General features: G+C 33.0%; 1 protein-coding gene across 1 annotated transcript in view; it reads left to right on the top strand.

Annotated features, from left to right (window-relative positions):
* The window catches only part of LOC118735705 (tyrosine-protein phosphatase Lar), a gene marked incomplete at its 3' end in the record, with an annotated part of 988,245 nt that overhangs the window by 858,272 nt on the left and 115,819 nt on the right, over positions 1–14,154 (top strand). Inside the window, 1 exon segment of the mRNA XM_036465626.1 lies at positions 10,427–10,527. Coding sequence (XP_036321519.1) covers positions 10,427–10,527 — 101 coding nt within the window.

Here is a 14,154-nt window from a genome sequence, read left to right as displayed (position 1 = left end):
ACCCGCAAAACTTCAATGCAGCTGCAAAAGCGTCATGTCGCAGCATTTTTTACACTTACAACTTCAACTACATACATACACACACACACACACACACGCAAAAGCTTGCGAACATCCTGCCGCGCGAAAATTTTCCATAATCCTATTTAGTCCTATTTAGCACTAATTTCGCTTACCAAAAATAACTTCTTGCCAATTTTGAGGCACAAATATTTATTGTAGTTGGAGTTTATGTAAGTTTGCTAGCAAACGATGAGCGATAGTAGGTAAAAACTTTCGCTTGATGCGCGTTCGCAAAAATACGCAAACGCAAGCACATATGCGGATGACAATGTAAATAAATTATGACGAAGAATTTGAAACTATTGCAAATATATGTACATATGTACATACACATACGTATAGCTATGCACATGCAAACAAACGCACGCGATAAGTGGTGTTGCAAAAAGCCGTATTAGTTAGTACCTTTGCGGTCACTTGCCTCTGCGCAGATAGCAAATATTCGCACATACATATTTATGTAGATGTAGTGCAAACTAGATACCAGCACACTTGCTTATGTATGTACTATTTAGTATGTGTTCTTGCATCGTTATTTGTTTGTTCGGAAAGCGTGAAAGTTGCAACGGAAGTCTTGCCTTGCAAAGACAAAACTCCGTTACGGACAAACTTTAACCACTAAAGCCTAAAAGTATACAAGCATTGCGTAAATACATATAAACACGTGTAAACACATATACTACATGTGCATACAGACGCTCGCACAAAATTAATTGCCCAAGTTATTTGCTCGGTACATGCTGTTACTTGTATGGCGAGCGCTGCACAGTGGGCCGCCTCATACAAGTTAGCCGAAAAAAAATATTTTATTGCTTCAGATGCTTAGATACAAAATTTTGCCTTGATCAAAGATCGATTAGATGACACCAGAGGACCCTTGAGAAGGGTTTGTAGCAAAAACGGTATATTGAAGGTATCTATATACATATATATGAATACGCCACAATACAATTTTCAACCCCCTTTTTTGAGGGCACCGTTCTCTTGGAAGGATATAACTTTCTCTAATCCAGAAATGTTAACCCCATTATACAGGGGGCGTGGCACGGATGCATAAATTGTAAATACCTTATTTACGGCGAAAAATTATAGGTATTGGAAAAGGGGGCGTGGCATTTCCAATACCAACTGAAATTCTCAATCGCTTATCTCTGGAACCGCTTTTTCTAACGTACTTATGGCGAAAAGTGATTTTAATTGGAAAGGGATGTGGCATCTCCCATACAAAATGCAATTTCCACATCGCTTATCTCTGGAACTACTTATGATAAGGTTATGGATGCATCTACATCATTCAATTTGGGAAGAATTTTCTGCCAGATTTCAAAATCGCATTGAATGATTGTTATTTTGTGAAAAGGATTTCAGAAGGATTTTTCCCGATAGGAGGCTAAGGGATTGAGAGCTATCCTAAAGAATCCTATTTATCGTCACATTTGCTTCATCTTTTGAATACTTGCTACCCTAACGTGTGATACAAAAAATATTGATTTTTAGCCCAGTCCTGACCTTCGTGGTACTTTCTTAACTTCTACAGATTTTGATGAAGAGAAAGAGCATTTTGTGTAGATATTGGAAATATAGTTTTTAACCTTCCAATATAATCGAAAAACGTATTTACAGTTTAAATTAATTTTAAAGCTTTACACTGCAAAGAAAACACAATTTCAAGTTTGAATGTAAAATTGTTTAATATAATCAATTATGTTTTAAGTATATTTTTTGAGTTATGTCTGCGAAATGTGACTGTCGGTGTGTGAACTTTCATCTGCTTCATCAATCGCAACTCTTGGGTAGCTATGACCATTTTTTCGTACTGACTCTGCTTGATAAAATATGGAATTTGACATTGTTGCAAGGTCGTGCAATGTCTGGCTTAAGCAGTATCTAAAAGTAGGAACCGTGGAGAGTCTCACAAAAAAAAATTTAAGAAAAGTACATGACAGTACAGTGTTTAGATTGTCCAAAAAAGTTCGACTTTGTTCATATTTTTTGACGAAAAAACGCCTAATTTTGACACATTCCTCTAGCGACGTCCCTGATCACATATTAATTGTTTTTTTATATTTCATAAAGAAAGAGCATCATTTTCTATGCCAAAAACATTATTTTCACCATTCTAGCACACCACTGTGATAAACAACTCACAACGTTTTAAAAATGTCTATTTGATTTGTGTAATTTTTAGAAAACAAAGCTTCGAAGCATCAAATTTGACCAACAAAAAAACTACTAAGGTGGACTTTAAAATACCAAAGTATAATTTTTTCTATGTAATTGGACATTTCTTAACAAGTTGGAAATATCAAAACATCAAAATTTCACTTTGATTTTTTTTCCGGCTATGGCCCATTGTGCGCTGGGCTGGTAGTGATATTAATGTCTATGCCTTCGTATTGGTGTTTACATACATATGTATGTATGTACATGTGTGACTTGGTTTTGGTACTCCAAATTTCGCATCCAAAACTATTGAGAGTACAAACACAACTTAAATTAGCGTAATAAATTTTTGGATGCTACTCAAAAGTTTTAAAATGTGTTAAATTGTTTGGCATATACATACATACATATACTTTGTGGGAGAAAAAAATGTATCTCCAGAAATTATTTTTGAACTTTCGTATAGGGTTTAATTGTGAGCAGTGGATGCGAGTAAATATTGATGCTGATTTTGGACATTACATGGCCTCTTACAACTGAAAATTTGCAAATGGAGAATGGAGTAAAAATTGGAAAAAAATATCTCAAGGAGAATTCAAATTAAAATGAAGACAGAAAATAAAAAAGTGTACTTCGAGCCAAACTGGGGTGCAAATAGCGCAATGACGAAAGAATATTAAAAAGCATATCCCGTTACGGATGCCTACAATGAGTATATTAAATGTGAAAGTTTGTGAATGAGTGACTGAATGAGTGAGTAGGCGAGTAAGCGAATGAGTGTGTGGGTATGTTTATCCTGGATTATCATATAGGATGTTTTTTAAAATAGAAATACCACTTTTTTCGAAATTTAAAATCAATAAAATTATATCTGTGATCCGGTACTCCATGAACTTGAAGGATTTTACACGAACTTGCAGGAAGTTACAGGAGAATTGTTCCCGTAATCCAAAATCCTGTAAATGAGTGCGATTTTTGAAGAGTTGTATAGAGAACGAAGTTGCAAGATTTTACCAGAAATTTTTCTTCTGGTAAAATCATGAAAAGTGTCAAGCGATCACTGGTTAACATTTCTACAGGAAAAATGCTTTTTGGGTTCCCGTACTTTTTGTTTTTACTCACTTTATACTCTCACTTCAGAGAGTAATACTTGCTGTTTGCCATTTTTATAGGAAAATTATTGGATCGCAGCTAATGTGTTAGTTAAAATATTACAATGTCTGTGTGTCAGTCGAATTATTTAGAAAATATTTTTTAAAAGTGTTGCCATCTGTTAAGAAATTCGAAATCTATTTAACTGGCGAGCTTATTGAAATTAAATTCTTTTATATGTGTATCAAGCGGTAGAGATTTAATAAAGCTTTATTTCTAAAATATTTTTGAATCGGGTTGCCACCTTTTTTCATAATTATAAAGTTATTTTAATTACCAATTTAAATGAAATCTTCTAATATGAGTTCAAACAAGAGGATTTAAGAAAGCTTTATTTCGAAAATATTTTTAAAAGGGTTGCCACCTTTTTAGAAATTTAAAATTAATTAAATTAACAAGTTAAGCAAAATATATCGTACCTAGACAATTACAAAGGTGCGAGCTCAAAAGTTTACCGCGAAAAAAGACGCTTAAAAATCTTCAGCCTAAACCTAGTCGATGGCGAAGAAAGCCGCGTATGCTTATTTTCGCGGTAAACTATGCGAGTGTACATTCCCCAAAGTGATTTTGGGGAATAGTCCTGAATTGACAGTTCTTGGCTAGGCATAAATCTATGTTAACGCGTCTTTTTTCGCCGAAGTTTGTTTACGCATCTTTTTTCGTCAATACGTACTTTTTCGCCGTCAAAACAATGACGCGCCTTTGGGCGTGGCTACCCTGTAGTCAAATGTACTAGTTGCAAACTACCTCACAACTATTATGAACCGCATGCCCAACTAGTCAGCCAACTATCTTTTTTCCATGCAATCAACTGGTATTTTTAACATGGGGATGTCCTACGAGATGACAATTGTCAGATTTCGATCAGAAATATACCAGTCTCATACTAGTTTAAAATAGAGTGAAAAATACTAGTCCAATTATGGACCAAAACCACTACTTTCGATGTCAAAAAATACAACAAATTCAAGAAAAAAAAAAAAAAACTTTTGATTAAGTACATTTTAATACATTGCACATTTTTATTTAGCAGCCATAGATTTGTCAATAATTAGTGTTAAATTTTTTTAGTATAAATAAAAAGGAAAAATAGATACATAAATATTTCAAACTTTCGAACATAAGTTAAATGCATTTTCCATTAAATGATATTAAAAGTAAAAGCCTTCAGGTACAATAAATACTATATTTTTATCTTTTTAAATAATATTGAATATGCAAAAGAAAGCATTTTAGTTGAAAATAAAACGAATACTTCAGTTAATTTTTGAGTGAACTAAACAAAAAAATATAAGTTTTCATTAAAATAAATTAAATTCATTAACTATTTCAGTCGTTTCTTTTTAAAATTTTTTAAAAGTAATAAATAATGTTTAAAATTTGAGATTTGGATAATTAATTAAAAAATGTGTTTAACTCATTATTAATCATTAAAAAGGTGCTAATATCGGTATTTAAACATTAAACGGTTATAACAAAAAAAAATGTTTAGTTAATAATCATTATGAATATTAATCATTATTTAACAGGCGTGGTATAATTGCGACTACGTACTCGCTTTAACGGTTTACAATATACCCAAATAAAAGTGTATTGTGTATTAAACTGTCGAAGTCAAATAAAACAGAGCATGAATAAATCGTTTTGTACTTGGTACAACTCTGGTCATTTTCGAACTAGTTCGGTTTCAGTCAGGAAATTCTAGTTGTAAACTAGTATTTTTCCTGACTAGTTTCGGGTTTCACCGCAGGGTAGTGACGATATTTATATGGGCATCAACTGATTGAAGTTTAAGAACGTTTTCTTTAATAATTTCTAAAGAGGGTTGCCATCTGTTTAGATATTTAAATTCAATGTAATTAGCAAGTTTAGCGAAATATTTTAATAAGGACTTCAAGTGAGTGAAATACCAGCGAGCTTTTCGTGGAACAAATTTTTAAAGACACTGACGCATGTTTGGAAATTTGTAATCTAAGCAGACTAAATTAACATTTTTTATGTATGTAGGTATCAAAAGAGGTACTTTTGTTTGAAAATATTTTTGACTAGGGTTGCCGCATGTTAAAAAATTCAAAATTAATTTAGTCAGCAAACTAAGTGAAAAGTGTATAAAAATATATAAAAGTAGAGACGTTTAAGAAAGCTTTAATTAGAAAGTATTTTCGAAGAGGGTTGCCAGCTGTTTCGAAAAACAAAACTTATTTAATGAAAAGTTAAATTCAAAATTTTAATGCAGGTGTCATACAAGAAAAGGGTTACTTTACTAACAGTTAGAAACATCGGACCAAAGTTATAATACCATTTTATGTTCATGAAAGGTATAAAACAGATAAAAACTTCACTGCTTTATTAAAATTTATCATTAAATATTAATTAATTCGATCACATAATGAACTAAATGTTAAGCACCTATTCAAAAACCGAATCTCATATGAAATTTTTAATTTTAAGCTTTAAGTATTTTAGTAGACTCTTTTGATGCGTCTTTTTCTCTCTTGGAATTCACTTTTGTACCGCTATCGTAAACACAAAACACTGTAGTATCTTTTGGCAAACATCTTTAAAAATAGACTACATTCAATTAGGATTTTCATAAAAGAGATTCCTCAAAAAAAATATTCACCAATCAGATAATAAAATTAAAATATATTTATGTATGCATGTACACATGTATGTATATAAATATGTAGTCTACTAGCAGGCGCATTACACTACACGTGTAACCTTGTCCAGCTCACAGCGCCAAGCAATCCTACAGACAAACAAAACAATGTGTATCTTCATATCTTCAGTATCCAAATAAATAATCTTAACAATTTCAAAATTGAATTGCTGATAAGACTACATAATAATACTAGCATAAAATTGCTTGAATAAATTTGGAGATACTTGCAAGATTGAAAGCCAGATCTGACGACAGTCAGAAGGTCGACGTACATATGAAAGGAAAGTTTATTTGAATAAAACAAAACGAAAAAAGTAACACAAATAAATAAATTTCGCAAAAAGTTATTTCAGCGCCAATTTCCAAATAAGTGAATGCAAGAATATATGTATTTTAAAACCAATGCGGACGGAATAATGGAAGCTTTTTCTATGTGTGTGTGTGTGTGTGTGTGTATGTTTGGGCATAAAGTTCGGTGGCGTTGAGTGCATGAAATGCAAGAATAATATTAAGTTAAACTTTTTGCTATACAAATGCTGCAGAAGCATATTAATATGTAAATTTTGTACAAGAATTTAAACGTCTGCTATTGCACACACAATCATCATATCAATCAAATACTAATAGATAGTAAGCGAAGTAAGATGCAAGCGGTTTTTTTTTTCGGAAGCGCAAAATTTCTATGCATGTGCTACTAAATTGCGACGAAATATGCGATGATGATAGAGGAGAGTGAAATAAAAGGAATATTATTTGTATGCACTTATCACTAAGGATAAGTATTGCTTTATCCAAATATTTTACCTACGGTACGGACATACGAGTGCACATATCGTCACCTGAAATGCAAAAAGACGTAACCACATCATAACTTAAATGGAAAAAGTCGTAACTAAAAATTTTTATTTATTTTTTCATTAAATGATGTAGGAGTTGTAATTCGATGAAATCCATCATATAAATCAAAAAGTGAATTTTGAATTTTTTTATTAGATATGACTGTGAATTTTAGCGACGATGTTTGTTACGTCTTTTTGCATTTCAGGGATGATAAAAATACTTGCAAAATAGTACTTATATACACACTGCAAATGCCTAACATAAAAAGTATTTAAGATGCAAATACAAAATAATTTTACCAAAAAATTTTAAATACAAAATATGTTTTTTGAAAATACAAATACATTTGAATATACTTTTGAAATCGCATGTACATATCGTCACCTCCCTGCAAACCAACGTTTCCGAAATCTTTAACGTAAAGAACTATCTCTAAGGTTTCTTTAAGAAAATTCTAAAAAAAAAAATCAGTTAATTTTAAAAAATCGAAATGTGCACAGTTGATTTTATTTTAGACAAAATTCGACAAAAATTGGGAAGGGAAATAATTATTTAAAATGATTCATTACGAATTCTTTAAGATTTCCCTTCTATTCAGATAACTCTAAAAGCATGGTTTGCAGGACTTAAATGCAGAAGGCCGCAACTAAGAAATAATTCCATTATTTCCATTTCTATTGATTATGATATATTTCATGGAATAACAAGTACTTTTTAGCTAAGGCCTTTTATGCATTTGCGCAATGCAGCAATACTGCGTACTGCGACAATTTTTGTTTAGCGTTTTGCATGACCTTCCCGTGGACCGTACAGGACTTTCAGATTTTTTGAGCAGTGTGGCTATTAGATTAAGCGCACTTATCGAATGGAGTGACACGATATTAGGGCACTCTAGAATTTTGGAAGGTCTTCCAGTAGACTTCAGGCACCTGGACTACACAGTCTACTGGACTAATGAATCACTTCCAGACAAGGATCTTCTCAAGGGGTAATGGGAGGAGGATTCAGTAATGATCTCGTGATTTGGCTCAGCAGTCATCTACGCTGATGGCTTCAAGTTGGATCTGAAAACAGGAACTGGGGTATACTCACAAGAACTCTGACTTAGCCTTGGTTTTTCAACGAAGCCGCAAGATGGCTGATCGATTCTCTTATTAGCCTGTATGCGGTAACTATCATTTCTAATAGCCAGGCGACTATTCAAGTGCTTAATTGTGGCAAATCTACATCGAAAATTGCCATGGAATGTAGACGTACTCTAAATGAACTGGCAAGGTGTTACGTCACTAATGTTATATGGGTGACAGGCCATAAAGATATACCGGGCAACTGTGTTGCAGCTGAAGTAGCAAGGAAAGGAACCTTGCTATGTGCAATCAGTACAGCTCATAATGCGGGCATTCCTGCAAACTCTGGCTAAAGAATAATTTTATCGAACGGGCAAATAGAATATGTTCTGCAAAGCCTACGTGCACGATAGAAAGACATACCTGGCCTATGTTGGATAAGCGTAGATCTCGCCCTCTCCTCCGCTCTTGGAGCAACCACTACTCCGGCATGTAATTGGAGTTCTCAACGGGCACATGGCCTGATGGGAACCCACGCTGCTTGAATGGGTTTGCAGTCAAACGACTACTGTTGTGGTGAAGAGGAAATCATGGGATTGTGGGCTGAAGGCTGTTCGCACCGGTTGTTAGTGTTTTCGTTGACATTTCTTACATCCTTTGATTACAGTTTTGCTACACAAAAACAAAACCAAAATAGATGATACAATATGACTTCCACTCCGATAAATAATCAAAAAAGCTAGGGCAGACACCGTTTGGAATAAGTAGAACATGAGTTTTCAAGTAGTTTTCAGCGAAAAATGGCTTTCGTTGGACTGATTTTACATGGACGAAAACACAAGTTTTAGGTCGAAAACCAGTTATAGCAACGAAACCATGTTTTCGAGGTCGGTCAGAATATGGTATTACTTAACTATTACCTACTGTTTCATTTAAGTTCTTCGTCCCATTTTTTTCTCCTTGGGCCTCGTATGCAATATGCATACATAAATTTGATTTCCTTCACTAAAATTTACTCAATTTAATTTGTCTCATTAAATCTTATGAACCGACACTCTTCTTCAGCCGTAGTTAATGCTTTCCTTATCGCTCAACACCCATTTGCAGAGAAGCACTTTTGCCCGATTTTTTATAATTTTCCTCTGTCAACACTTTCTATACAATTTACCGGGTTTCTTAAGCCGCTACGACTGCAACTGGCTTCTCGCGATTTCTTTTCATTTCATTTCTCATCAACGACCATTTTGACGTTTTTTTTCTTCTGCTAAATGCATCATTTATTAATGCAATTGTGTATATATATATAATGTATGTGTGTATATAGGTGCATGCATATTTTTAATTAGCAATTAATGAACAACATGCAATACTACACCACCTGATTTAACCATTTACCGTTCGAGAATATCGGAGTTGTGTAAATGTTGGTGGGCGTATACATACTTACGATTGAATGCATGTATGTAAGTGTGAGCTTGTAACGGTGTGAGCGTAGCTGCATGCGCTTCAATTGCATTGCGGTTCTTTGTTTCCTCTTCCGTTTCCTATGCGTTTGATGTGGAGGAAGTAGTGGTTATTCACTTCGCTGATCTCGCTTGACTTTTGCTTTGGCTCAATTGCCGGTTGGCTGGCTGGCTGGCTTGCTGACTGCTTGACTGCTAGAGTGCCTGGCGCGCGCTGACTGGCTACTGCTTCACTGGTTAACTGCGCGCTCCATATCGCTCTCCCCTCCCTCCTCCTCTCTTTCCACATGTCAGCTGCTGGGCTCCATGGTACCATCACCACCCTAGCACATATTGATTTGGATCTTCGCCGCTTCGCTCCATTTTTAATTGCACGTAATTGATGCTGCGGTTACGCTGTAGTGGCATAATGACTAATTGAAGTTAAAATAAGAAATGACGAATGCGTTGAACGAAGATGAGTGCATGGCGATGAAATTGAAATGAAGTGGTCTTGCAGTGAAATGAAGGAAATAAATTGGCAGCGGATTTGTGTGAGTGACTGAAGGTGGGGGCAGCAGGGGTGGCAGACGCTCAATAAATGTGTTTATAATTGAATTAATTTTTGTGTTAATAAGGCGAATACTTAATTGATAAAATGAGATTTACATGTATTTCTTGTGTTCGGCATGCTGATTAACTGAGGATTTGCCCTTCCCTTGTTGAAATGTAAAATGTTTAATTGAATTTTAATGACATGATTGATGGATTGACGTTTTGAAATTTTGAGTGCGTGTGTGTGCTACAAAAAGGTTTGCAAGTGATAAGTACTCCTTTTTCATACATACATATACACAAACAAATTATTTTAGTAGTGAAAAGTGTATTGCCTGCTTAATGAATTAATTTGTGTTGGAAGTGCGTAAAATGTATGAAAGCAATCGGATGAAGTTTCCAGCAAAAAAAAAATTGCAAAACTAACTATTTATCACAATTTTCATCAATCACTATTTCGCCTTTACTCTCACTTACAGAAATGGAAAGTGCTCCACGCAATGTGCAAGTCCGACCGCTGAGTTCCTCAACAATGGTCATAACTTGGGAACCGCCAGAGACGCCAAACGGACAAGTGACCGTAAGTAAAAAATATAAAATTGTATATATTTTTTTATTTAGTTTATTTAAATGTGTATGTATCCTTTTACACCTATAATACCTAAAATGCGTTTTTCTTGCATTTTCTGATGGAACTGCAATCGATGTAGTAATCGCCGTGACATCAGAGACTGATTATTTGTCTTTATCTGTGTAGTATTTCTTTGAAAAATTATCGATTTTCAGAAATACTTACAACTATGTAATTGCCTTATAACTACTTCAAATATTGAACAAACTCCTAAAAAGTACCGTGTGTGTACATTAGACTGCATCACCAAAAAAAGTTGCGGGGTTTCCGCCGGGATTACAAAATTTATTATATTCTAAGAGGTCCACCAAAATATTTCGGAAAAATATTAAGATTTAAGCGAGCTGGACCGATTTGAAAATACCTCCAAAAATTAAGTTTTTTATGAATAAAAATAGTTTCTTGAAGGACTTTTTGAAAAAAGTCCCCTCCGATGACAAATTAGATTAAGCTTAAAAAATCTGCATAAAAATATTTAAAAATCTTTTCAACGGAATCGTAAGAATGAGATTTTTGATGCTGTTTTTTTTACTTTTTCAAACCAAAACCTTGAATAACTGGACCAAAAATGTTCTGATTTTAATTTACGGGATCTCAGTATTTCTGGCCAAAAAACGTCATTCGTGTCCCATCTTTTTTCTTCGAGTACCAACACATCTTAATTCAACTTTGAATGACGTTCGTTCAACCTATCTTTCTCTTCCATCCTTTGAATAAGTTTATTAGTAAAGAAATAAAAAGTGTGAGAAAATACCTTTCCAATGACACTTCTCAAGTCTAAATCGGAAGAGTTTAGGTTCAGTTATCCAAGTTTTTCTTATACCAATCTTTGAAAAAAGTTAAAAAACAGCATCAAAAATCTCATCATTACGATTCCGTTCAAATTTTTTTTTAAATTTTTTTATGTAAATATTTTAAGCTTAAACCGTTTTGTCATTTGAGGGAATTTTTTCAAAAAAAAATCTTTAAGAAACTCTTTTTATTCATAAAAAAACTCCATTTTTGGAGCTATTTTCAAATCGGTCCAGCTTATTTACATCTTAATATTTTTCCGAAATATTTTGGTGGACGTCTTAAAATATAAAAGATTTTATAATTGCAGTGGAAAAATAGTACCGATTGTTTTTTGTATGGGGAGCGATGCAGTCTAGTGTACATATGTATGCATGTGCATATATATGAGTTAAGAATTAAACATTAGTTTAATTTTATTTTATTTGTCTCTGATCCTAAATAGGGCACTAAGTGAACCCGAACCCGAACTGATCCCGATTAAAATAAAAAAAAGTTAAAATTTTATATAAGTTTTTAATAATTAAATGAACTTAAAATAAATATGGTTGTCTTTTTAAGAATAAAATCTAAAAAATAAAAATAATTAATTAAAAAAACAAAGTAGGTTCCTAAAAATGTAATTTAATTAAATGTTTTGCTTTTTAAAATATGTAATATAATCTAAAAATTAAAATTAAATTAAAACGAAAAAATCAAATAAAAGCAAAAGAAAACTCCTAAAAATTAAATGAATTTAAAAAATATTTGTTTCTTTTCAAAACAATAAAATGTGACAATAAAAAAGCAAAAACAGAAAAACAATGGAATTAAAAAAGTATATGTTTCTAAAAATTAAATGAAGTTTAAAAAAAAATATTTTTTTTTAACATTAAAATCAAAAATGTAAATTAAAAAAGAAAGAGGAAACAAAATAAAATCAGTTTCGAAAAATAATAGGAAATAAAGAAAATATCTACTTTTCTTAAAAAAAAAATTTAATCTAAAAATTTAAAGAAGTTAAATAAAAAGAGTAATTTAAAAAGAAAAACAAAAAATTCCGCTGCCGAGGACTCGAGTTCGGAGCTCTCAATGGCACGCCAGTGCTCTGCTCACACGGACAGCAGCACGAGCTAAATGATATACAAGAGCTTTCTGTCAAAAAAAAAAAAAACTTTCACCATGAAAGTTGGCAAGCGAGCTTTTTTATAAGTTTCGTGCCAGAATAACTAAAGTCTTTCAAACCATCTTGCCTAGTTAGTGTATTTCAATTGTCTTACAAAAGACTTTCAACTATCTTAGCCAGAATTGCCCTGTAAATCGACTTAGCTGGACGTTCTGATAATTTTGTTATACTCTTTATATAACATCGGACCAAGTTAGAATATAATTACATGTCCATGAAAGGTATAATGATCATCATCCGTAGGAGATTATTTCACAATAACGAACATTATAACGAAATTCGTATATCTAACTAGCGAAAACCCGCCCGTTCCGCTGGTCGTCTTTAAAAAAATCTAGATTAATTAATTAAATTAAGCCGAAAAATACTGTGTGTTTTTTATAAAAATTCTCGCGCATGAATAGTAATGAAAGAAGTTTTGGATAGTTGTAGCAATTAAAAAACGTTTGATGTGATTTACTTTATTACTTTTTTTATTGTAATGCTCTTTGGTATACAATATTCTTCGTTTTTCCATGCGTTGTTGAATAAATGAACAATACCGATGGCTTACCAACTCTTGAGCATGAAACATAAAGTTGGCCATGAGAAAAACATGGGTATTCTAAATCAATACCACAAATTGATAAAGTTTGGCCTTGTGACTTATTGATAGTAATCGCGAATGCAAGGCGAACCGGAAATTGAAGACGTTTGAATTCAAACGGCATATCCGATGGTATCATTGGTATTCGCGGTATTAAAACGTCTTCACCAGAGTATTTTCCATTCAAAATTGTTGCTTCAATGACGTTATTCATCAATCTCTTAACTGTTAATCGAGTGCCATTACATAGTCGTGGTTGATTTATGTTTCTCAACATAATAATCGGTGCTCCTATTTTCAAGTTTAGCATGTGTGGCGGTAATCCAGGTCGTTTCCTATCAAATAGATGCAAAATATTCTAAATATTTACTCAAATGGTTGTTTTTATCAGAAAACAATTTTAAAAACGTGGTTTTCTCTGGAGAAAAAATACTCACTTGTTGTTTGCTTGAAAATCAGATCAGAAAGAAAGTTTGAGCGCGTCGTTGTTCCGTTCTGCATTTGCATAGATGCGCTCCCCTTTACACATAAACAACAACATCAATCGTATGATACATACACTTCGTCGTGTACGAAAAAGCGGAGAAGGAGAAGAGAACTGTTCTATTCCCCTTCGCTTTAACCCAGCTATGTGTTCAGGGGCAAATGACTTTTTTGCGTGAAGTCTGATATAAAATAAGTTCTATTTACTCTTCTTAAATTTATATAAACTTTTCCAGGCGAAGTAAAAAAACTTACATATATTTGCTTCAACCGTATATTTGTGAGTACACAGGTAATACGTAAATATATGAATGATATAGGTAATATCTCATATTAGCATAACCTTTCTGCAAAAAATTAAGGAAACGATCACCAATCACGCCGGTAATGATACAATGAATTTTTCACTATAACTGACTTCAGATTAACGTTTATATAATAAGCGTATATGTAACATTTTAAAATTTTTTTAGAATTTTTATTTTATTTTTAATAATAAGTGGTCTTCCTCTTCCTCTTCCTCTTCCTCTTCCTCTTCCTCTTCCTCTTC

Source organism: Rhagoletis pomonella, unplaced genomic scaffold (assembly GCF_013731165.1).
Source record: "Rhagoletis pomonella isolate Grant_MI unplaced genomic scaffold, Rhpom_1.0 Rhpom_scaffold_00003, whole genome shotgun sequence".
NCBI lineage: Eukaryota > Metazoa > Arthropoda > Insecta > Diptera > Tephritidae > Rhagoletis > Rhagoletis pomonella.
This window is presented reverse-complemented; position numbering and strand designations above follow the sequence as displayed.